Below are 25202 nucleotides of genomic sequence, written 5' to 3'. Positions count from 1 at the left end.
CACACAGCCATTGTGACAAGTGGCACAACTGTCGGGAGTTGTCAGTTCCAGGTGTCAGTGAAGTAGGCACCAGGTGTCAATCAACAGGCAGGAGTCGGAGACGGTAATGACAGCTGCCGGACTGTCGCGCTGTCAAAGAAGAGGTGGGAAATGATGCTTTTACAGCAGACTCTTAGTAACAATCTGGTTATTGTGTCACTTTTCCCTTTGTGCACTTCAGTCACAGGAAAAGCCCCCAGATCCCCCATTAGAGGGCAGGTTCTTGAGTTCTGGAAACAATACATAGACTATTTTTGTGGGTGATGTTCTGCCTTTGAGAGGTGATCTAATTTTGCATAACAGTTGTTGTAGTCAGGCTGAACCGCTAACATAAAACATGCACGAAGGTTTTCAAACCCTCGACTTCTGCGTCCGTATTGACAACTCCAGATTTCATCATCGCTTTACCGCCTTGCTGTTAAAGCCCCTGCGGCAGGATCAGGTTCCAGGGGAGCCGCAGAGCAAAACTTAATGAATCACATCCACTGACTTCGAGCGTTCTTGTTTAATCTGACAGGTTGGCGAAGAAACAAAGGCAGAGTTGGAGGGTGTGGAGGACAGAAAACGGTCTGTTAACCGGAGAGAAATCGCTTCCCATTCCCACATCTCATCTTTTGCCAGCTGCAGTGAACATGTAGCACTGAGGTAACCAACTCCTCTGATCCTTTCAGCCGTCTTCTGTAGCCTCGAGTGCAACAAATATAAACGACAACTTAGCACCTCAGAATTTACACATATGTGGTTGTGCCCCTTGTCTAACATGGTCTGGAAGAATCACGCCTCAGGGGCAAAAATGGCTGGAAATGAACTAAAGCAGGCAGCAGTGCAATGTAGACACGAAAACCAGCGTGCACAGCTCATCAATCTGACATAAAGCATCGAGAGAAGCGTCCATTTCCAGACATAAGGGAAAAAAGTCATGTAAAAAGACAGCAGGTCTTCTGGACCGGTTACAAATCCCACACAAAACAACCACCCAGTGAATTTCCAACATAAATTTATTGCTCACATAATCACATTTTGGGTTTGAATCATAATGTTCGGATGCAAACATGTCTGTAGTCTTTATTGCTTGTGTGAATAAGCTGTTTCAGACGTTACAGTATAAAGTAGCGCGCAGTGAGCGCTCAGTCCAGCTCCAGACAAAGGCAGCTCTGTCTCCTGGGAGCTGTATGGCAGCGAGGCAGGAAGACTCCTGTCATTTCTCTCCATGATGGGAATCCTACAGGTGCACAATTTAAGTGAACGACGATGATAAGCGAGTGAATGAGTGTTTAATTTTGAGCAGGCACAGCCGTCATCGCCCCTTCACAAATGCCTTCAGCTGCATCGGCTTCCCCGCTGCTCTGCGGTGCCCTTGCTGGTAATCAGGGTTTCATTCAAAAATGAAAATTCAATGACAAGAAAAGGGCCTAGAATGGATCCAGCCAAGGATAAGAGTACAGTGGATACGGCTGGGGCATGAGAAAAGATTGCCTTTCAAATTTGAATTGGTCAAAAGTTAATATTAATCGAGCTAATGAAACCTGCAGATATCGACAAGAACCTTAAAATGTGTATTTTACATGCGATCTTTATCTACTTGTCTGTCAGTATCACCAGAGCATTAAGACGCATCAGGCTAGTTGAAAATGGAGATTCAGTTTCCGTAGATAAAGCTGGCTGTGATGACCTCAGGATCTAAGGTGGGTGCAGAGGAAAAGACAGAGGTGAGGAGGTGAAGATGATAACCCCCCCCCCATTAGGTGTTGAGAGTATATCTACAAAATCAGTGTGAAAATAAATAATCCAATAATTGGGTTTTAATTTCCCCCAATGAAACACTTAAGAAAATATCACAAGATGTGACGAATCAAAAGGAACAGAGACGCTTCAGTGATCTGGTGGCGACACCCTGTTTATGGGCGTAACTTCTTGTCCCTCCGCGGTCATTAATCCCCATCCAGCCTTGGCCGTGGGGCTTGACAACTCTAGCTCCAGGTCAAACCCTTGAGAGACACTGTTTACACTCTCTTGGTTCCATTGTCTCTGGGTCATTAGCAGCAACAGCATCAGTTTCTAACAAAGCACCAGATGACCAGAAGGCCTAAAGTGCCTGTTTCTACACAGCTTCTAAGGTTGGACCGAAAGGAGAATGTGGCCTCCACTGTTTGGGGAAAGATAGCATCATTACTTTTGCTGCTTTCAACTTGAAAAAGAAGAGCGAGAGAAGCGAGTGGGAGAGACGTGCCGTGTCTCTCATGGGATCGGTGGCAGGTAATCGTGGCAGTTAATGTAAAGCAGATGGCAGCAACGTGCTCTGGCTCAATGAAAACTGCTCCCCCAATATGTGACTTCAGATCTGGAGACACCTCCAGGACACTGTTGCCTGGCTATCACTGTTTGGGTTGTGTGTACTAGTGAGGGTTGTGCCCAGCTGCAAGCAGCGTGGCACGCGGCTGGACGGGGATCAAGGCAGCTCGTCATGAAAAGCCTTGTGTTCGGGGCTTTAATTGTGATGCGTTTTCGGATGCTGTCAAGCCACCGAGTGGAAGGCTAGATACCGGACGAGGTCAAAATGTGGCAAAAAGTGGGCGGTGGGGGGAGGGGGGTCATTTAAAACAACGATAAAAACAACCACGTCATATTTCACGCTTGACTGTAGGGAAAAAGACAGAAGCATGATGCAAAACACTAAAAAAAGCAGAGATTCAAAGTCTCAGAGCAACAAATGGAGGAAAGAAAGGCACCAATTTTCCTGTCAGTGTATTTGGATCCTGGCTAAAGAACGATACTGTTGTCACCATTGTGTTAAAAATATAGTGAATATGAAGTGGATTTCTCAAGCATTGTGCAGAACTGTGAGGAAATGTGCCCCATTCGCCTCCTCGGTGACATTATTCAGGTTATTTTGCGTCAGTCGTTAGTGTGTGAGAAGAGGAGCAGAGAGCTGGAACACTAATACCTTTTCAGAAGTGACATCATCTTGAGCCGTCATATTCAAAACATTTCACGCCCAGCGAAAGGAAAGAATCATGACTCCAAACTGTTTCCTGAACATAATTTAGCACGTGCACTTTTATTTTGAAATCTATATGGCGACTGACGCTGTGACGCGTTCTGCCGACGAACCTGCAGCGTTATTCCTGGTGGTAAGACTCTGGAGAGTGTGAAGGAAGCGACCTCCGCTTCCCAGGCGGTCGTTGGTCTTCATCATCAGATGAAGTCTTATCCAAAGAGATGCCGTAGCACACCAGGTTACGCCCTGTGTACAAGGTATACAGCACACGTGGAAATGTCAGGACCTAGTTTACCTCAAATAACCTCTGAAACCCTAGAAAACGCTGCAGAGTCATGGGAGCTTTATCAGGGAGCCAGATCTGGCATTCCTCACAAGCCCAGTCAAACTCAGATACAATCATTTATGTTATGAAGACAGCCACAAACACACCTGTTTGCCCTTTAACACTTCTCACCCATTCAGATTCAAAGGTTGACAGATTGAGTCCCTGCAGATAAAAAAAACACTTGACGGCCAGATGAGGAGATAAAACCTCGAATGCAAATGAAGAATGCGGCGAAGGAGATTCCCTGTAAAAAAAAAAAAAAAAACCCCGAGAGAAGACACTGCAAACTTTGCATTTTTTTTAAGGGGAGTTTCTTTTTACGTCATTTAATCTTCTCACAGCCCTCGACGAGATAACATGTCACAGAGGATGGAGGTTGTAGACGCGCGGCCCATTAGGTCTGTTTAAACACAAATAAGGCGTACATTTGTGGATGGGTAAACACCCATCGTGGTCAGACTCAAAAGTCAAGTGGGTGGAGCGGGAGAGGGCGAGCACACATTAGCATCCATTAGCTTATTGTCAGAGACGTGAATGTGCAGCTTGTTTCCAGCGCGGTGCTTAAGGCCGTGACAGAAACGCCCAGACACTGATTTGTTGGCCTGTGTAAATACAATCGTTTTTGGAAAACACACCCAAAACGTTTCAACATGAAGAGAAGTCAGAGGACTCGTCCTCAGATGCATACGACCTCGTAGCTGAAAATACTTTTTAAAAAAAAGAACTGTTGGGATAACAAACATCACAGGAACTGAGCCAAGAACATTCGTGCATGATCTGCAACTTGAATCTGTCCTCGCTGAGAGCAGCCTTGGACAGAAAAGAGGAGTGTTTTGGAAAATCCACGTGTTTTCTGAGCAAGAGAAAGTGGAGACAAATGAAAGCCAAACCAGGACGAGCCGCTGAAGGCACCGTAATATCGATGTGTTTTGGAACTGTATCATACTTTCAGGGGGACTTGAGATTGGCGCCGGATACAACGCGGCCATTGAGAGAGCAATCAGGGGTTTATCCCTGCAGACCGACACTGACACATCGGGGGGAGGAGCTGGGGAAGGGGGCGGGGGGGGGGGGGGGGGGGGGGGGTGACTCAGCAAAACGTGGAGTCATGTCTGTTCACCGCAGTGCACGACCACCTCATGGTCGACCGCGTTGAGGCAATCGCGGTCGATTTGCACTGGGAGGATTCATGACTCACTGAGCGTTTCCCAGATCCCTGATACCCGAGGGGATCCTCCCCACGTCAGCGTGTGCCCCCCTGCCTGCACAATCGTTCGTGCACGACTGTCAAACACACTGGACAACAAAATCAGCATGAGAGCAACCCTCGCTTGGAGTCGGTCTCAATTTCCAGGCACAGTGCGACATATGACATCAGAAAATCTGGGATTGGGTGAAAATTCATCATTTCCACACCCTGCTGCATGAAAACTGTTGGGCTTGTTTAGCCCGTGAGCGATGGTGTGTCAGGAAATCTCAGTGGACACCGCAAATCAGGAATTACGTTCAGGATTTCTCACATTTCAAAGTGCTCAGTGAACTTTTCCCCTTCAGCCAGCGGCCTCATGTTGAATCTTATTAAGGCTTTAAGTCTCATGGGAGAACAAACAAGGAGCCAACTGCTGGATCACATCGCAAACTGAGTTGGACAGTTTTCGCCTCGCCCCTTAAGGAAAACTTGTTATTTTACTCGTTTCTGAGATATCCAGAACTAGAGAAGCTTCTTGGATGAGATGCAAAACATCTTCGAGACACTACAAATTAGTCCAGTTGACCTATTTTAAGCTGAAGTAAGAGAGGAAACGGAAGGTCTAAAGGATGATGCAGGTCAAAAATCCTGGAAATTTACTGAAAAATTGGTGAGGACAAAATTTTTAAATCCATGAAAGCCGGACGTTACGTGATGATGGGACTTCTCTCGCCAACGTGGCGCCATACAACAAAGGGACGTGCACACACCTGTGATGAGGAGAGTCGGTTCCTGAGAGGGATGGACGGACTCTACGGTGGCTGCTGCTCTGTCTCCATCGCTCGCTGTTTTGTGACTGGTAAAAAAATAAAACGATGGTTGGAGAAAAGAGAAAATAAAGAAATGCTGACCTATTAGACGGGTGTGTCGTAATGTGTCATATCCGACTGCACTTAGCCCATGGTTATCATCTGGACGAGATGTTATCAGGATAATAACATGAGCAATAACAATGTTATTCATCACAAGCTACAGATATTTTACAAAATGATAAATGATACATGTAAGAGCTCTAAATAATAAATTAATCAAATGTCGTGTGTCTAGTGGAAGTCAGGGAGGGAAGTGCAGTCAGCAGCGAAGGGAAAATAAGGTCTAAAGCAGCTGTTATGCCGCGATGTCCAGACTTAAAGGAAACCACACCCTGCTGCATGTTCCCTTTCCTCCTCGGCCTGTTGGAGCTGATGGAGAGTGTCCTGCAGGCTTCTGATCTTTGCTTTCTTTTCATTCAGCACCACCACGAAACGTGAGTAGAGCTCCCGCTCCATCGCCTCCTTATCCACAACCTGCTGCTCCAGCCTGATGAGACCCAGCCATAATGACAGGAAGCTGATTTGATTGTGCTGAGGCATTGTTCTTTCCTTTAAAGCTAACTTCCTCCTCATCCTTACTCATGAAGTATCCTCCTGTGCTCCTGCTTCAGCCTGTCGTTCTCCTCCAACAGCCGGCAGTTTTCTGACTCCAGATCAGTGCTGCGCTTTAAAGACTGACCGATCATATCTCGGTTCAGATCCACGGGATCCAGAGCGGGCTGTAGCTCCACGGAACCCAAGTTCACCTTGAGAAAGACAGAATATGAAATTCCAAGATAAATCATTAAAAATACCAGATTTTGCTTGTGTTTTTCCTCAAACGCACTATAAACTGCGGGAAGATGAAATCTCTGTTGCAACAATAGCTGCTGATCTCCCAAACTTGTGTAAACTGTCATTTTACTAAAAGCAGGACAGTCTTAGAAGTTCTATTTTAGTTCGATTCTTATAAAAACTCCAACAAATCAGAAGCCAGCAGTAAACAACGACAACAAATAAACAAGTTTCTCTTTGATTCTTCTGTCAGAGAAGCTTCTGAATCACAGACAAGCCTCAGATAATAAGAAGATTCTTCCCCTGGTTTGTGTTTTGGCACAAAATCACAGAGCAGGCCTGAGGTTTTGGAGAGGAAGACAGATTTTCTAACGTTTAGTTGATACTGTGCGTTGTATAAATAGCTCTGCAGCCCTCTGGCAACCTGTTGAAATAGAAAGAAAATTATCGAAAATGCTGTAATTCACCACGCCGAGGCCAACGAGTCTGCCACCAATTTCAAATAGCCCCTCGAACACCGGTTGCACGTCTGCTGGGAGAGGGTCGTGCGACGCACCCAAACACAGGACAGGTGAAGAGAAGCAGCGCTCACGATGCTCAGGGAAACCAGAAGGTGACGAGGTGCTAAATCTTCATTGGGCTCCGTCAGTGTCCAGGCCCACTATAATAAAGCCACGATCTTCAAACGCTCCCATAAAATACTTGATGCTGTCCTGGCAGGTTACACAGCTGTTTTCCCCTCCACGCTTACGTGTCACAATGAGTGGACATTTGCTGCCTGTGACGCCCACAGCACGATATTTACTTACCTCAGCACAGCATCTCCCTCCTATGATCAATACGGTTCCGAGAGGATTGACTTGGCTTCGTCTTGAACTCTCTAAATTGTCTACAAGTTTAGCGAGGAGCAACGGCAGTTTCAGTTGCCAGGTTCATCTAGCTGTCGGCCATCATCGGCCCTTATGCTATAGATTATAATTATCATTACGATAATAAAGTGATCTGAAAAAGTCAAAATTGAACATGTATAAATGACCATCTTCAGAAAAATTCAGGAATACCTCTTAGGTTGATGACGGATTCTCTTTAAAACTGTATCTACAGTTATTTCTACTAATGGAATTGTCATTCTGAGCCATTTCCTAATGCTCATGTCAGACCAGATCACTATAAACAAGCCGATGATTGTACAGTTGTTAACCTAATAGTGCCGAGACGCAGAGGAGACCACCCAGGATCTAAAATAGAAGAGACCTCATAAAAATCTAGGGTAACATCAGAATGTCACGGTGATCCAGTCCAGGCTACTCAAAGGGATTTAAGGGGAATCTGCATGACACAGACGGTTTCATCACTCATCAGTGAGTTGACATTACCGAGATTCAGTGTTTGTGCAACATGATCCGCCCTTATCAACAAATGGTGAACTAGTGCAGGCAGAGGCCCGGTAGAAATGGCTGACGTTTGGCTTCGTCAAGTACTGCACGCAGGTCACATGTTCATCTCCGAGGATCAACCGATCTATCAGCGCACAACTGTTGCTTTACTACAAGCTGCACAGTTACCAAAGTGTGAGAGCTGTTCCTCACACCCGTCCACCTGGTGCTACCTCGCTCCGCTCCGTCCTTCCAGAGAAAAGTCTTCTGGCAGTAAATCCACCACATCTCAGAGGATTGTGTGAAGGCTTGAAGCTCAGAGGTGCTGCGTGTACGCGCTGCAAAATCCTACATCTACTGTAAAAGTCTCACTCATTCCCAAGAAAACATGGCAAAAATATGGCATTTACAGCCAAAGTCGCCGGATACAGAGCAGGCAAGACGTGGCTTTCCTTTGCTCTACACTCTCAGATGAGACTGAAAGTAATGGCGGCTTAACATTTGGCTTGTTTCCTGAGCTACTGAGATAAAGGTCAGGATCTGCCAGGCAGTGGGAGGTCAGAGCTTTAGCCTGTGAGCCACGAGCCACATTCCTCTTCTGTGTTGGATGGCCACAAGGAACAACAAATAAGGGAGCCATTTAAGCTGCGTGCCTGACTGCTTTTATCATATCTATTATAATGTATTTGGAATCGAACGATCAGCGTCACCCAAAAGGAAACGATGAACAGATGACACACAAAATGATGAGAGGACGAAAACGATTGAGCTGAATTTTGCGACAGTCTTGACAAGGGGATTAGAATGTCATTAGGCACCTTCTGATGTGTGTGGTCTGACCGTGTGTTTGTGCGCCTGTCCCCAGTCGACTACACAGACCTCGAGGTCGAACCCCTGGAGTTAGGAGGATGTAGGTGTTGCAGCAAAGTTCAGCACAGCCCGGCAGCGCGTTGGCACAATGCTAACAAAGCTTCCTTTCTGCTCTGTCCAGCACAATGACTGAAAACCAAACCCTGCACCAATTGACCCGATGATAACCACTCTTTCGCAATAGCGTCACATTATGGAGATGATGTACAGATATTTAGATATTGAACATCATTTCCATTTATGTACTCTTAAAAACAAACAGGCCAAATTACTTTTCATGGCCGCATTTGAATCATTATTGTGTTGGGAAGTGAGTGGGTGAGCGTAACGACAAAGAGACAGTGTTTCAGGGTGGGCACGAGCGATACGGGGAGTGTGACCAGACATCAGCTCCCGTGTCCACCGTGCAGAGGCGTGCGACCAGATAGAGAGCAGGAAGTCGGTGGGAGGAGGTCGTAACGTCACTGATAACATAAATGTTCCCATAAATGATCGCCACGCAATGGCCCAGTCCCAACTCTAGGGTAGGGACAGGGGATCAGTGGTCTGAACCATCTCAGGGGGCTGGTCTTAGGTGTGTTTGTTTCGTTCATACAGTCGGGCACACACACTTAATGGCGGCATTTCTTTGGACACAAGACAATTAGACGCCTAAATATTGATAGTTATTAGAGATATAAGCTCAGTTAAATTCACAAGTCTCAATACTGGGGAAAAAGGTTCCCTCACTGACAGATTGGTGCCTAAACGCACATTAGGGAGGAGATTAGGTCTGACCCAACCCCAGAGACCACCTGCTTACTAGCAGCAAATAGCCAAATTACATCCATCATTACAACCTCTGGGGTCATATTCATAAAATAAGTCAGGTTGAGTTCACCACCTGGTTTGTGTCTAGCAGTCGTTTTCTTTTGTTGCTATTTCTGTACCCTAAAATTATCTCCTGAGAAGAAAATGTTACACTACTTTTTTTACTTTTGACACTTTGAAAAGAGAGAAGTATGAGAAGAGACTGGAGTGGGAGAAGCAGCTGTTAAACTTGAGTGGTACGCTTGATGCAACACTCACGCACACGCACACGCACGCACGCACACACACACACACACACACACAGCTCACAGAGATCATTCCTGCCGGCAACCGCATGACAAAAGGGATGCATATTTACAAGCAATTATGGCTGGACAGATTTCAGAGCTGTCAATCATTTGGTGTGTTCTCCAGCTCTCTGAGAGGGGAATTTAAGAAGTTTTTCTCTTTCAAGTGGAAACCAGTGCAGGACAAATTTTTCCTTAGGATATCTGCGTTATGATAAAAGAAAACCTGTGGCCATTACAAAGAGGAAACCGGGTTAAATACATTAGCATGCATTCCACTGGAGACACCAAATCTATATCCAGATGTTTTTTAAAAAGTGTATTTATCTAAAGGCCATCCATCCATCCATCCATCCATGGATGGTGTATTTATCTAAAGGCATTTTACACAATACTGGTGTCCAGTAATGAGTGTGATTTGTATTACTACCATTTTACTCTGAAACTGTTTGAAACGTATATTTTTAGCCCAGTTGCCACTAGAATAAGTGTTTTAGCATTAAGTGAGTGATATCAGGAACCAATCATCTGTCGTTGCTGTTACCTTCTGCCAGATGACACTGGTTAAACCCAGCACAGGTCACCGGTTCATCGCAGGGCTGACAGATAGAGACAAACAACTGATCACATCCGTGCCAACAGGAAATTGAGAGTCAACAATTAACCTAAATTTCATGTGTTTGTAGTGTGAAAAGAAGCAAATAAACCCAGAGGGAGTCCACCCATCCCGGGGAAAACACGCAAACTCCAAACAGACAGGGCCTGACCTTGTGGGAAATCAAACAGGACCTTCTCCTTGTGAGGCACAAGAGCTGACCTTTGCCCTGTGGGGACTTGTGTGACGGACCCTCTGGGCTTAACGTGTGGTTTAGTTTAATACCGATGTACTATTGTGGTATACTGGGAATATCTGTGATTTGATTTGCAAAGCATCACAAATGTAATGTCATTTATTCAAACTGATCTTTTTCATCTGGACTGAATTAAACTGAGCTACCTCCATTTTTCTGTCTAATACATCATGTTTACTGAAATACTGGATGTAACAACATAATGTCACTGGAGAGTTGCCATTTCGGCAAGAATGGCAGCCACAGGCTGACAGCCCCTCTTAAACCAACACTGCGTGCGTGTCAGGACTTGGACACATGCACTTGTGTGCACGACCAACACTCCAGGGAGAAAGAAGCTCTCGTTCAGAACTATTAGATGGCAATGGCACTGTCCGTAAATCAGGCGTTTATGGTCTCCACGGTATCCTTTACCCCCGGGCTTCTCTACCTGCACAGCAGTTCCAGGACCCCGAGTGACCTCTTCCCTGGAGGCAGCAGCAACATTTTAAAAAAAGCTTTCAAAAGCAGTGTGACCTGCTGCTGTCAAACCCATCGTGTAACCAGAGTTACAGTATAGAAAAATAAATCCCCTCTGTAGCGTTGATACTCTGTTGCTTTTGCTAATAATCGACTGATGTGCTTTAAATGACTGTGGAAGCTTTTAACCATAATGCTCCTATCTTCTTATATTCTTATCTGCGCATCTTTCCACAGCGGCCTGTAGGTACTGAAACTGTTGTAATTCATTGACAATGTAGGAAAACTATAAAACCAATCTTTTTAACAGCCCCCCTGTAAAATAAAAGACTTCCTTTCTATTTTGTTGTGCGTCATTAGATGCATTTATCCCGGGGCGACAATGACTTGAAGGAAACGTACGATGTTGTGGAATTTGGAGATGGACACTGATAAATCTACACGGTCCTGCTTGAACTGTGTTACGTCCAAGACGTTTAGGATTCAAATGGCGATTTTACGTATCGGTGTGTGAGCCTCTGCAAACACAGGACGCTTTGCCGCTGGTCCTCAGTGTTCTAAAGTACACAATATTAAGATCTACACAATTGTTTGCTCACCAAGACATTATTCGAGATCTTCTGATAGGAAAGACGACAGTGATCTGGAGTAAGCTGAAGCGAATACGCCGCCTCCTCGCCATCATCCCGTCTGTGTCCTTGTGCTCCATCTCCTGCTAGTGCACGAAGGACATCGTCAACATACTCCTCCGTTGTGACGCCCATGTCATCAGCTTCCCTCGTCAGCTCCTCTTCCGACACTGCACGCAGAAGGCACATTTTTTGGTATTAAAAATTGGAGAGAAACCAGACAGAGGCATTAAGAAGCACTATAAACATCATGTAGTAATTGTGGCAGGAGGTTTCAGAGGAAGCTTGCAGAAAACCCAAGAAAGATGTCCTCAGCTGTTGCACAGCTGCTCGCATGCACTTGAGGGTCCCAATTAGTACATCAAACACAAAAGCACTGACATCCCACAGCCCTGCACATAGCTGTCACAAGTCCGTCCAGGCTGTCAACTCTGCAGATGGACAGCAACAGACAACTAGAGAGCACTTACATTCCAGGTGTCCTTTAAGAGAATATGCAGTCCTCGGCATAAAGAACAACGCACACATAAACACACACACACACATGCCAGGAGATGCACAAAGACATGCCTTGTAGCGTTTAATCTACTTTAAACACCTGTAGGTTACAGCATCAGACTAGGGAGGGATGAAGGACACAGTTGTCCCTCTGGGTAAAAGACACTGACACGATTCAACCTACATAGTTGGGCCACTAGTACACCTGGGGACGACCCAAGCAAGTCATAAAGAGGCGTCTGTATGCTGACGTTGCATATATAATCTGTTCATGATATAATGAGCCCTTACCTTCTCCAATCCACGCTGAGCTGCCATCGGTGAGAGCTAACGTGAATCCGCCAGCCAGGTCGACGGCCCAGTCGAGCCGCAAGAAGTAGGGGGTGTCCGGATAAGCACTCACCCTGATCTGTTGGACTCGACCGCTCATCACCTGCGGGAAATCACGGATACGGTTGAACCAAAGCCATTATAAATTCAAGTCAAACATTTTGTTTAGGACATTTCAATGGTTCACTGTTAAGCTCTGCAGCCCTCTAGTTAGTCCCTGATGTAATTGTGTAGTAGTCTCCAAGCTGCATCAATGTGGCTCATTGTTTTCCTCCTTGGAACTATGAGTGTTTTCAATGGGGGTCTCTGAGTCAGTGGAAGCACATGGGATTTAATGGGTTTTGGAGTGTGGACTCCCTGACCATCAGCAACATAATTACACACTGTTGAAGATAAATAGAAGAATCGATTCCAAAAGACGCAGTTGTAAAGAGCATCGCTCTCATACAGCCAAACAGATTTCACCACGCTGATGTTTTTTTGCCAGGAAAACTCCACGGATTAATTTTCAGTGATTAATTATTCCATGACAGTTTGTTTCACTGGCCATAACTCTTTTTTTCTTTGTAAAAGGCTTAAGAAACTTTTACTTGATTGTAAATTTACAGCCTAGAATGTGTGATTATTGACTGCAACTGAAGAGAGGGGTGAGTTGGACATCACGTCTGCTTAAGTACAGGCCAAAGGAGATGGAAGGGGGGAAAGGACAGCTTAATTGGCAGTTAGCCATGCTGGACATGTTTAGAAAAAAATGAAAATAAGCGCCTTTGAATGTGACAGCACTGCTTTATTTCATGTTATTCTTTATGTCCCTCCCACAATTACACAGTCCAAGAGAGCAGGTGGTCAAGGTTATTAAGTGAGACACACAAGAGGCAAAGAAATACACATGTGACCTCTCCACACACATACACTCAGGTATGGAATCCCCAGTTACAACACACGGCTCCTTTATGCTTCAAAAAAGGACTGTAAATGCACAAGGGGCTGAACAAGATGAGGGAGCTGAGGGCGTCAACTTTAACCTCATAAAGTGAGTGTGGCTACTCATTAGTTATGGTAACATCTGTTACGGAGAGACAATGACCCTGTGATAATGACTGAAGGATGCTCCAATTAAGTAAACAGTGCTCCCTGTCAGGAGCGCAGGGCTGCCCGGAACCTTGGAAGACAAACCTCAATGCCACTGCACAAAATACATCAATTTCATTATCATCATCAACTGACCACCCCGCGCCCCCGACACACACACACCCAGCATTGACACACCACTTTTATCCTCACTGACCCGCCTAATATTTCTAGTTATGCTTGTCAATGCATCTACAGCATTGCCTGAAATTAAAACTGCATGACCAAAGTCGGACCGGCTAGGAAAATCCGCCACAAAGATGGCCCTTAATTATACTAATTAATGATAAAATGAGCTGTTGGTGCAGAGTGGAAAAAGAGTTAACCAACTCTGTAATGGACCATAATAATTAAGCATGTCCTTTCACTGGACTGTCCTCACCTTTCACTGTTATCATGAGCACTCAGGGAAAGCTACTTTCACATGAACAAAGACAGAGAATATAGAATATAACAAGCAAAACGAATTAAATCTAGATATAGAGGCCAACGTGTTCGGCTAAAATAGAGCGGACCTATTAAAGATTACAGATCTGTAATCAGTAAGTGACATGCCAACATTTCTTCTTAGTGGAGTGTATTAGTGGCCCTCCTAATAGCTCTGTGATAAACATATATTATCTCAGAGGTTTTAAGACACATATACTGTACAATAACAGTTCCGGGGTTTTGCTACTTCGTTCCTATCTGCAAACTTAAACTCTTAAGAGTGGTAAAACGTGTCGCATTGACTTAACAAAATGTTGCTTTGGTGTGGCGAGAGAGCAAAAGCGCAAAAATGTTAATGTTAAAATGATACGGTCAACATTTTGAGCACATTTTTAGTCTCCTTACTCTCTGTAGACGCGGACGTTTCAGGCTTCACGGTTCCTGCTTTCAGCCAATCAGCAAAGCCGGAAGTAGAAGGAGGGCACGTAGACGTCACGCGTGGCGTTACGTAAGATCCAGAAAGCAGGAAGTGTGATGTGGCTTTAACTCACAACAAAATGGTAAGTTTCTTTTCTTTAATTCAGGTGACGCTTCTCGATATGTACTGTGACTTTTAAGCATTTTCTGCAACACTCATGCTCTCTTTAATCTATATCTTAAATGTTCCGTGCCAACACACATCCCAGATTCGTCCTTTGGGAGCGTTTTTAATGAATGCTAAAGCCCAAGCTAATATGAGTTAGCTAACATTTATGAAAAAGAAGAGAAAACTTTAAGCTACCTTGTTAACGTGACGGTTTTCACATGTGTACCTTCATATTTAATGTTTGTCATATATTTTCATTTAAACTTCTTTTCAAACGAAGTCTAATAGTGAGAGATCTACTTTCTTTTGTGAGGATATGCCACGTAACTGCATCGTACAGTATATCAGAGGGTTTCAGCTTCATGTTGCAATTCCTCGTTTCCAGAACGGCAAGATGGTTAACTGTGCTACTCTCCGACGATCTGTTTTAACAGATTTATAAATATCCTCTGCAAAACGTGAAGATTCACAAAAGCAAGAGGGCAAATGGAAAAAAAACTGGAAAATTCTGGACCAAACGACAACATTTCTAATTATATTAGTTCACTCCTCAACCTCAACTTAAGTTTTACATTTATTTATTTATTTATTTATTTAAAACCAGTTAGGTAGTAATTATATGCAATACCAAGTAATTACTGCTTACATTTGTTGTTAACGTCGACCATTAGGTCACAGTTTTTCTGTCCAAAGCAGAAATGAGTTGCAGACGTTAACAGTCGAGACTCAAATGCAATACTCAGCCAAAGTATTAAGTTGCAGAAAATATTGAACAATGCATTTTCTGTTGGTGAGATCACTGAAAATGGCAATATAAGGAATTGTGTTCACTGTTTGGGAGTGTAGCAATGCTCATTGCTAAAAGATAGACGGAACAGTTCCGCATCTGTCTTTGCACGAGGATTCCACTGGGATTGTCTTGGTGATGTTAATCTAAATGTGTCAGTTGACGCCATTGCCACGGTGTTTGACTGAACGCTTGATTACAGAACTGCCACGTCAAAAGCAGCAGCTTGGCATCAGTCTTGTGCAGAATGTTATTGAATTGGTTGGACGGATTTTCTGATTTGTTATTTTGACGAAGCATTCTCTCTGTTTTATTTGACAGTCGGCCATCTTCAATTTCCAGTCACTGCTAACGGTGATTCTGCTCCTCATCTGTACCTGTGCCTACGTCAGAGCTTTGGCTCCCAGCCTGCTGGACAAGAACAAGACTGGGTAGATATTTAAGACCTGTTGACATCTTTCCTGCGATCCAATGACTCCCAGGGTACCTGAGACATGGGCATCATGAAGTTTAAAACTATATTTTTGCAGTGAGCTTCACTCAGTTCTAATTGTAGATTACTGTTGAGACAATATATGTCAAGTATAATTTGCTACTCTGGGCTATTATTGTGTCAGCCCTGGACAGCATGTAAACGCTGATGTTATGGTTGGTTTGGACACTTTTTTTGGAGTTTCAGTTTGTCTTGTCTTGCCCACATTATTGTTCCTTGTCCGTTTGATTTAAAAAAAGAAAAGTATCAAATCCTTATCGTCCTTGACTCCATGAATTGGTCTGGCACTGTTAAAAAAAACCTCTAAACTTTAGGCACGTTTCCACTGGTAATTTTACGGAACCGGGGCCATTGGTGCATGTCTCCACTTCAGGACCCCCCAACCCCCCCATTAACAGGATCTTTTTAAAGGCACATTTCACACAGCTGTGGGAAATCATATTCTCTTGCGAAGTCACAGCGTCTCCGCTCCTTAGGCATTTGTTCCTTCCTCGTTATTGTTTTCTTAATTATTTTTGGTTTTGGCGACTTGCCCGGGCGACATCAGCCAGGGGTACGATCATGGAGAGGGCCAGGTGGGAGGAACGGTTCCTGTATAGTTCCTCCCCTCAGTAACGGGCCTATTATCACACGGAGACGCCAGCAAAACAAGGAGGGACGTGCACGTGAAGCCGAGAGTAGCAGCTGAAATGATTATGTCTCCCTGTAATCAATTTTTGTTTTAATCCCTGTAATCTGTAACTATGTATCTATAATCTGCACCATGTAAATATATGAAAATGGTAAACGTTGCTCTAATGAGGCAAACGTGCGTGCGTGTGTGTGTGTGTATGTGAGACACACCGGTCGGTCGGTTTGAAGGTTGTTTGGTCCAATTCAAGTGGACATTTGCTGACCTGAATATGGACACTGAGGGGACAAAGGGACTCCTTGGATCTGTAAAATGATGAGGGGGGGTTGTTATTTTGTTGTTCCTGCTTTTAATATTTTCAATCCTTCATCCTGTAGGCTTCTAGGAATTTTCTGGAAGTGTGCCAGGATAGGTAAGCCCAGCTGTGGTTTGTTTCCTTCATAATAGGAAGAAGCAAAGTAGTTTAAAGGTGTAATATTGAACTTGAGGTGATTTCCCACCTCCAGGTGAGAGGAAGAGTCCCTGGGTGGCCTGCTGCTGCGTCGTCATGGCTTTCAGTATACTGTTCCAGCAGTAGCAGCCTGGAGGAGACAACAGAAACACCGAGGAGGAGACGGACGCTACGATCCCAGAAGCAAAAGCTTCGTCGGCTGTCGCATCGATAATGTAAAAATGGGGACCTGTCAGCAGAGGGAAGGACGGAGGAAAATCAGCCTGCGTGGGGCGGATAGGTGGGAGCCGATAGCCCAAGAGTGTGTCCAGACCCTTTTATAGATCTCCAGATCTGTCGTTGAGTTTGCCCATGTGGAATATTTACTCCGGATGTATGTGTGTGTGTGGTCGGGGGGGGGCATGCTTTCTGTAATCTGCCACTTATTTCGAAGGAAACAAGTCACATCCTGGCATCATTTGTGGGCTCAAATGATACAGTATTTGTCCAAACATTTCAAACTTAAGTTTCCCCCCCCCCCACCGACTTTGATCACATTGTAAGATGTTTGAATATCGCAGAAATGAGCTTCAGGAATGCTCAGAATGGTTCGGTTGAGGGTTTCTAAACAGGCTGTGGCTCTTGCTGCCTTTCAACACCTTCTGTCCAGTGTTGGGTTGGTTTAGAAAGAGCTCAGATTCCACATACAAAATACCAGTCGTCTAATATTCCAACACAAGTTACCAATGTTTTTTTTAACGCATCAGTTTGTTGATATTTATTAAAGAAACCTTTTGAAAATCCGCTCTTGAGCTCCTAATTGCTGTCAGCATCTCTTTCTGGCTGTTTATGACTGCACTGCTCACGTCATTGAGCAAAGCCTGGAATAACACGCAGAACACGTTCAGGCTTTTACCTGCAACATGTTTTGTCTTCCGTTACAGATTTGATGAGAATCCTTGAGGCTGCAGACAAAATCTGAGTTTAAACTTATAAAAAAAAGGGTTTCTAGATTTCCTTGGAGCCTCTGTGACCTCACACTCTGGAATTAAAGCAACACTCAAGCCAATTTCAGCCTAATTCCATATATTATCTCTCATCTTAATTTCCACAATTTCAATGATAAACGTGACATATTTAACTTCAAGTCGTGTCACATCTCTAATTAAGCGGCCCTCCATGTTGATGAGCCATAACAGAGCTGAGACCTGCTGTTGAGGGAACTGCTGCACATCGCTGGTGTGAGAGGAATAATGAAGCTAAATGACTTGTTCCCAATGTTCCCACACAGATTTGGATCTTCTGTGTGGCACACGCATCTTAAAATAGTGGAGACTTTAACGCTCACCTTGGACTCTGGGATTACTGGTGAGTATCTGGGTCTCCCACACGCACACACGGTCCCTGTTAGGGAACAGGGATCCTATATTGGGGTGCATTCTATTTGACACTCCCCCGCTTGAGATAGAGAATCAGGTGAAGTTTCCGGTGGAGTCGGGATTATCAGCTAATGACGCCGATACGGGAAGCTCTCAGTCCTCTGCTTCTATCTTGGGACATGGAGATACCACAGGAACGGAGAGACCGGGTCAATGAGCCAATCTGGAGTCCTGAACGGAGATGAAAGGAAAAATCAAAGGGAGGACTTAAGCTCACGTTCCAAACAATCTGTTTGTTTAAAAGTTCGTAAACCAAACCGATTTGATTTTTGAACTGAGGACGCAGCTTAACTAAGGAATATCTGATAGTGGCTTTTAGACTGCTTCAAACGGTTAAACTGCAGAAAGAAAAGAAAGATGTCATTAAACTGCGTGTGTTATTTGGAGCAAAGGTTGTTGGGATTCTATGAAATATGTGCCATTAAAACCAGCGCACTGGCATCAAACTGGAGGCGGGCTGTAAAATATAATATTACGTCATCAAGCAGTCAGTCGTGTGTCATAAGTTGACACCATCGACCCGCATAAAAAACAAACAGACGAGCGGCTCAAGCCTCAGCAAATTTAAAAGAAAAGTAAACAATAACGCAGTGACCCAAGTTTTTGGTGTTAATAATCACTATTATTAATTATTAGTTTATTTCTGATATTGTCATTAGTCACTGTGACCCAACTAAGGGATACAGTCGTAGAGGATGGATGGATGGATGGATGGATGGATGGATGGATGCTTGGATGGATGGATGGGTGGATGGATGGATGGGTGATGGATGGATGGATGGATGGGTGGATGGATGGATGGATGGATGGATGGATGATGGATGGATGATGGATGGGTGGATGGATGGATGATGGATGGATGATGGATGGATGGATGGATGGATGATGGATGGATGATGGATGGATGGATGGATGGATGGATGGATGGATGGATGGATGGATGGATGGATGATGGATGGATGGCCAAGCGGGTGTGTGACCGACAGGAGCGAAGCTGATTTCTCTGTAACGCTTTGATACACTTTGATACATCCGATCTGGGCCTTTCTCCCTCCCCCCGTGTGTGAGTCTTTGACCCGATAGTTGACGGTACCGAGGGAAAATGTTCAACATACTCCCAGCAGACAGGCCCCTGAGGGCACAAGAACTGGGGCGCAGCGTGTCTCCTTTGAAGGTGGGTTTTGTAGGTTGTGCCGAGGACATCTCGCTCCACGCTGGTTAGCCTGCGGCGGGAGACGTCTGCGTATCACGGACCGCTTCCAAAAAGTCGTGGAGCCTAAACCTGGATTATGGATCTGAAGTGAAACTGATACCCAGATGCAGAAAAGTGACGAAATCAGTGCGTCTGCAGCTGCCGTGGCTCCAAAGGTCCTGCGTCAGCTGCATTTTTGATTGATTTTTCTGCCTCGTTTTCATGTGAACGGGATATTAAATTGTTACAGATTAGCCAGTAAGTTTGGAACAAACAGTGTCCATCGCTGTGAGAAGCTGCAGGACCAGGCAGCTTGTTGGCGTTCCCCCTTTCACCGTTTCACTCCAGCCATAGACGAGCCAGGAGTTAGCTTCCTTTAGAGTTAGCTTCCTTTAGAGTTAGCTTCTCATAGAGGAGCCTGATCGATTTGAAGTCTTTTCCCCTGTTTTCGACAGCCTGGTTCGTGCCACTCCCGTGAGCGTCCGAGCCAAACTAGGACGGGTCCAGCCAAAAGTGTCTGGACCTGTGGGTGGAACGCCACTATACTAAAGGTTTATGACGCGTTTACGAAGAAAAAAGCCTCCCATTCCTGTGACTTAGCTTCAGGTTTATGGGATAGTTTCTCAGTTACTAATGTAGGTTTACCACCTGTGTCATGGTGTCCCTCACGTCCCGACGCGCCTCTTGCGCACGAGGCTTTTTTCTGGGAAACCCTAAAATGTAGCTGCTCCGTCGCACCAGTGAGAACTCGGGCTCAGCTCCGCCAGCCAGTCGTGTCCAGTCGTGTCCAGCAGGCAGCTTTCCAAACAGGCTGGAACACACACCTCATCCCTCAGAGCTGCCATAGGAACAGCGCCGTTGTCGGAACAACACACTTACCACAAGAGCTCGTGCTTGTAGGGCTGAGTGATGATGCGTGTTACTGTAAGTCTTCACTGAGTGGAGAGATTCTTAAACGGACCCTGCGTGTACACGCACACGTGCCAGCAGGGAGGTTCCGGGTTCCATTTCTGAGGCTTTTTATCTCTTGCCTGTGTGTCTTTGTTCCTGTGAGCGGTTGTTTCAGGGTCTCCTGGAATATTGTTTGGAGGTATAAACTCACCGGCCACTTTATTAGGTACACATGATCAATTGCTTGTTAACATAAATAGTTAATTAGCCAATATGGCCACAACTTAATGCATTTAGGCATCTAGGTGTGGGGAATCGAGAGGCTGGTCTGAGTGCCAGAAACTGCTGAATCTGCTGAGATTTTCACACACAACCATCTCCGAAAACGTGCAGTTAGCAGCGGCTGTGCTGCCTTGTCGATGTGAGAGGTCGGAGAAGAATGGGAGGCTGTTGGAACGCCGCAGCCTACCCGAGTATTGTTTCTGGCCATGTCCATCTCTTAATGACCACAGAGGATCATCTTCTGATGGCTCCATCCAGCAGGATATAGCACCATGTCACCAAGCTCAGATCATGCGAGCTGTTTTCTGGAACATAAGTATCAGTTCACTGTGCTCCAGTGGCTCCAGTGGCTCCAGTGGCCTCCACAGTCACCAGATCTCAGTCCAGTACAGCACCTTCAGTGTTTGGTGCAACAGTAGATTTGCATCACAGATGTGCAGCCGACAAATCTGCAGCGAGTGTGCGATGATGGTAAATCAATATGGACCAAATCCTATGGGGAAGGTTGAAAGTATGCCAGGAACCATTGCAGTTGTGAAGTCAGAACTGAACTGCTGAGAACCACCGTGACAAACCTCTCCAAGGGTCGCCCTCCAGCCTCTCCCATACAGCAACCACCCCAATAACGTGCGTGATCCTCGATGCTGGGAAACGTCTCCCTCAGGTCTGACTTGGGCTGATCCGTCCATTCTACCGTCAGTCAGCCCCACCGGACTACAGTTCCAGAAATCACCAGCTGTGTCCTCACGCACGCTCGTCTGTGGCGTCAGACTTCTGGCCAATGCGAACGCGCCAGATAACTTGAAATCCTGACTGATGCCCGTTGCTCCGTTACGCCTCCCACAATTACGACGCTTGACTTAAAAGACTGCAAACAACGAGGCACCGTAGGTCTGTGGGAACCTCGGATGTGTTCATGAGCAGGATTAAAACATCAACACAGAAATAAATAATTTTAATTACTAGCTCGTGGTTTAGGGTATCAAACGGACCATGTTCATACTCTGGCAACCGCACAATCGGGTGTTTTGCAACGAAAATGACGCTGCTGGAGGTCGTTTAACAACGGGGCGGACTTTTCCAGGAGAAGCTTTTTTAGAAGGTTTTACGCAGAAACGGATTTCAGTCGGGGGGGGGGGGGGCTGTTGCAGGACAAATTCAGCTCAGACCTCTTTGGTTCACCCTCCCTTTCCATGCAAACGAGGAAAACAATGTTTTCTACTGTTGCAATCAATCCATTTTCCATTCAAGCGCAAGTTGGTCGACAACAATAATGACAATAACCAACATTGTTTGTTTTGGAAGAACAAGAAGGAGCCTGAAGGAGAGCCACACATGGAGACAAGTAATATATGATATATATATACATATACAACATATGAAAAACAGTCCATGATTTTTCCATGTAAGACAGTAACACCGGAAGTCCATGGGCCCAGGTGTATCTTCAGTTGTCCTCATGCGGAGTTGTGGTTTCACTTGACTTTCAGATCTTGATGGACCATATCCAGAATCAGCCAGATTAGAGAAAACGAGGCTGGTTCCGGCTGTACTATGCATGTTATAGATAAACTTTAAGGGTAAAGGAAGTGGAGCAAGAGGGAGGTGTGGGAGCATTGTCAGAGCAGTCTGAGCCTATAGCAGCAGAACTGCGAGCATTTCCCTTTAATTATAAGCCTTATTGAAAAGCAACGGTTTAAGTCTGGTTTTAAACATTGACACTGCGTCCGCCTCCCGGATCCAGACAGGGAGCCGCTTCCAAAGAACAGATTCCTGAAAACTTGAGGCTCTGCCTCCTACACTACTTTTGGAAACCCTTAAAACTGACAGCAAGTCTGTAGTTTTACTTACAACACCCTGTTTGGCTTATAAGGAGATATGAGTGCATTTAAATGAGAGGGAGCCAAGACCACAACAAGCCTTATATTTGACGAGGAGGATTTTAAAATCTCTTCATTTCACAAGGAGCCAAAAACTGGACTAATATGCTCCCTTGACCTGGTTTTATTCAGCACCGAAGCAGCAGCATTCTGGACTCGCTTTAGAGTGATTCACATCAGACAAAACACACCCCCAACTACTGGCCTGGCATGAAAACTACAGCATTTTCAACATTTTCTGCATTTAAGTTGATTTCATAACATTCCTTTGTCATAATCTTATAATCACTCATTCTGTCATGATAATAGGTGGGGATGAGGAAGCTCCGCCTCCTCTCATTTGGCCTTAGACATTAAGCGAAGTCCCGCCCACTCTGGGACATTTCTCACCTATGAGGTGCGTCTGTGGCTGCAGCGTGTTCCTCCTCCTCTGGGATGACACAGATGGCAGCAACATCCTTGACGGCATCTTCAGTATGCGCGGGTAATCCAGGTAATCTCGTTTAACGCCGCTCGACGCTGCAGAAGGTCAACGCCACGATGGAACGCGGCCTGACTCCGCTCAACACGTAGCACGAACCAGTGACGTAGGGGGCCGCCGTGGCTGGGATACAGGGGGCACAGATGTCAGTCTGCTGGGAACGCTGCAGTCCTGGTGCTCTGCCACACCTCACGGGAACCGCATGATAAAGAGCCCCGGAGCTTTGACCTGACCTCAAAAACGCTCCAATCCCCCATCCCAGTTGGGAATTCACGCAGAGACAAAAGCTGGGGCCCGAGCCCAGGGGGCCCCTCCAGAGCTACCTGCCCATGTCCTGACAGGTCAGATCTGTTCATCAGAGCCCAAGACTTTTTCTTTTGCAACCTTTTAAGGTGAACGATTACACTTTCGGTTTCAGAGACCTTCTTCCTCAAACTGTTTATCTACACTGAATTGTCCGTAAAGACGAAGGCCGTAGTGCTCACACACACCTATGTCTTCAGCTAAAGTGTGTCAACGGTGGCCCAGTGGAGCATTTGTTTGGGGGGGAAGGGGGGGTTGAGTTAATGCAGCAGTGAAGAATCGACTCGCACAGAGAATAATTTAATAATAATAAAGGAAAAAGCTTTTTACCTGTTAAAAATAATGTGTGTGTGTGCGTGTGTGTGTGTGTGTGTAAAGGGTCACAGGTCAAAACTGTTAGGAGTGCCTAATGGCTTTTTCCTATTTAAAAACCTGTAAATTACTCTAATGTGAGAACTTGTCATTGTGAGGGATGTTTTAAAGGTTCAATATCAGCACAGAGGGTCATTTTTGTTGAGGGCAGCCTGGTGTGGGGCTAAAGAGACTATTCTCCTCTGGACTGGACAGAAGTTCATTCTTATTAAACCACCCACCCTGTATAATCATGACAGGATGTGTAATTTAGCTCAACATTCATGAGAAATTCATAGACGGTGTGACTTCACTCCTGTTTGTGGGTCAGCGCTTGCTACATGCTAGCTTTGATTATGCAAACCCCCCTTCCTCTGTAATCCCCCCCCCAGATCTGCTCCCTCAATATCATCCTCCCCAGATCTTAGTCACTTAACAGTCCCCCATATGTGTTTATATTTTGTATTTACTTGGAACTGCAGCAGGAAGAGCTGCTGCGGCGGTCCGTAATGGCGTTCCGCTGACCCGATGAGCGCAGGCTGGGGGCCGGCTGTCAGCTTAGGGGCCCTTGGCTTGGGCTTGTGCTAACAGAGCGAGATAACGGCACTGAAAATAAACCAACCCTGGTAAACGTGCAAAACAAAACGCTCACGGCTGCCTTCAGCTGACTTGACCTCGGAGTTCAGGAAACATGTGACATGGACCAAAGAGGTGGTGCTGAGACCTTTAGGGTTCCTAAAGCTCCGCTCCGGGTGATCACATGAGGGAGTCCGACATTCGTCACGCACCGTGTCCCCACCTGGGCGTTTCTGTGCCTCCTCCACTGCTGAGAGAAAGTACTTTAGCCCAGATGAGACCTGCTTTTAGATGTGGGAACCGAGAGCGCCACAAAGACTCCTCTGTCCCCTCCTCGGCCTCACAGACGTGACTCAGGCCCGGCGACGGAGACGATGTCTCCTCGTTAGAACCTCCCCCAGCTCCTCGCTGTGAATCCGCCGGCGGACCCGTTTCCGTGACTTCGATCACTTGGAAGCAATCTTGGAAGTAACCCACTGAAAACCCACTTCTGGGAGCGGAGGATGAAAGACGCGGCCCTCGGCTGCCATCCGTCTCTTGCGGAGGTTTTCGCCTGACAGTTTGAAACAAACAGCGCCTGGAGCAGATGTGTTATCCTCTGTCCACGCTTAGACCGCAGCTCTGGAGATAACCGGTGAGAAGAATCACCTACGGTTTACAGAGAGCCCAGGAAACAGTTTGTGTTCAACACAAACACTCGCAGAGGGATGTGAGGTGTCCCCCCCCCCCAGTGTGAAATATGCCCCCCTTATCATTTCTGTCTGCCAAAGCCATGACAATGTTTAGATTCGTGTTGGAGACTCTCTCCATTAGCGACGGAGAGACGGGCGAATCGCCTTCACCTCAAGGCACCTCCATGAGAGATGGGCCGGATAAACACGGGCCCGCTCCGTTACTGCTGGCTGTTGTCTTTCAGCAGCCCGAACCCAAAAGTGTTTAAATAACTGTTTCAATTGGAAAATCCAATATAGGCGCTTCGGTAGCGAGTGGAGCTAATTACAGCGGTAAGT

The 25202-nt window shown here is 45.7% G+C and overlaps 2 protein-coding genes across 6 annotated transcripts; one reads left to right on the top strand and one right to left on the bottom strand.

The window, feature by feature from the left end:
* Nucleotides 1-1022: 1022 nt before the first annotated feature.
* On the bottom strand, nt 1023-14387 carry LOC101070843 (DNA repair protein XRCC4). 5 transcript variants are annotated; one of them, XR_003886614.1, is made up of 9 exons: nt 14276-14387; nt 12272-12413; nt 11453-11652; nt 6006-6172; nt 5758-5913; nt 5325-5410; nt 3151-3283; nt 2984-3071; nt 1023-1261 (listed from the first exon to the last, which is right to left on the bottom strand). XR_003886614.1 is itself a non-coding variant. In XM_011615845.2 (8 exons), exons 2-7 carry the CDS (start codon nt 12408-12410, stop codon nt 3159-3161), a joined length of 873 nt encoding a protein of 290 aa, XP_011614147.1. In that variant the 5' UTR covers nt 12411-12413; nt 14276-14387; the 3' UTR covers nt 1023-1719; nt 3151-3158. The 5 variants fall into 5 exon arrangements, 4 of the variants coding, with proteins under 4 accessions (XP_011614147.1, XP_011614146.1, XP_011614145.1 ...); XM_011615845.2 differs by lacking the exon at nt 2984-3071 and having other exon boundaries at nt 1023-1719; XM_011615844.2 differs by lacking the exon at nt 2984-3071.
* Nucleotides 14301-17601, top strand: tmem167a (transmembrane protein 167A). The gene is made up of 4 exons (XM_011615846.2): nt 14301-14430; nt 15565-15674; nt 16745-16779; nt 16874-17601. Exons 1-4 carry the CDS (start codon nt 14428-14430, stop codon nt 16942-16944), a joined length of 219 nt encoding a protein of 72 aa, XP_011614148.1. The 5' UTR covers nt 14301-14427; the 3' UTR covers nt 16945-17601.
* Nucleotides 17602-25202: the final 7601 nt, after the last annotated feature.

Source organism: Takifugu rubripes, chromosome 21 (assembly GCF_901000725.2).
Source record: "Takifugu rubripes chromosome 21, fTakRub1.2, whole genome shotgun sequence".
NCBI lineage: Eukaryota > Metazoa > Chordata > Actinopteri > Tetraodontiformes > Tetraodontidae > Takifugu > Takifugu rubripes.
The sequence above is the reverse complement of the archived record's forward strand: the minus strand, read 5'-3'. Positions and strand labels throughout refer to the sequence as shown.

Bases quoted from the DNA above. Each gene is read 5' to 3' on its own strand.
- LOC101070843 (XM_011615845.2), bottom strand. From the start codon at position 12,410: ATGAGCGGTCGAGTCCAACAGATCAGGGTGAGTGCTTATCCGGACACC. The intron at 11,653-12,271 runs GTAAGGGCTCAT...TTCTGCGTGCAG, and splicing joins CTCAGCGTGGATTGGAGAAG to TGTCGGAAGAGGAGCTGACG. The intron at 6,173-11,452 runs GTGAGCAAACAA...GTCTTTCTCAAG, and splicing joins AGATCTCGAATAATGTCTTG to GTGAACTTGGGTTCCGTGGA.
- tmem167a (XM_011615846.2), top strand. The intron at 15,675-16,744 runs GTAGATATTTAA...TTCATCCTGTAG, and splicing joins CTGGACAAGAACAAGACTGG to GCTTCTAGGAATTTTCTGGA. The intron at 16,780-16,873 runs GTAAGCCCAGCT...TCCCACCTCCAG, and splicing joins CTGGAAGTGTGCCAGGATAG to GTGAGAGGAAGAGTCCCTGG.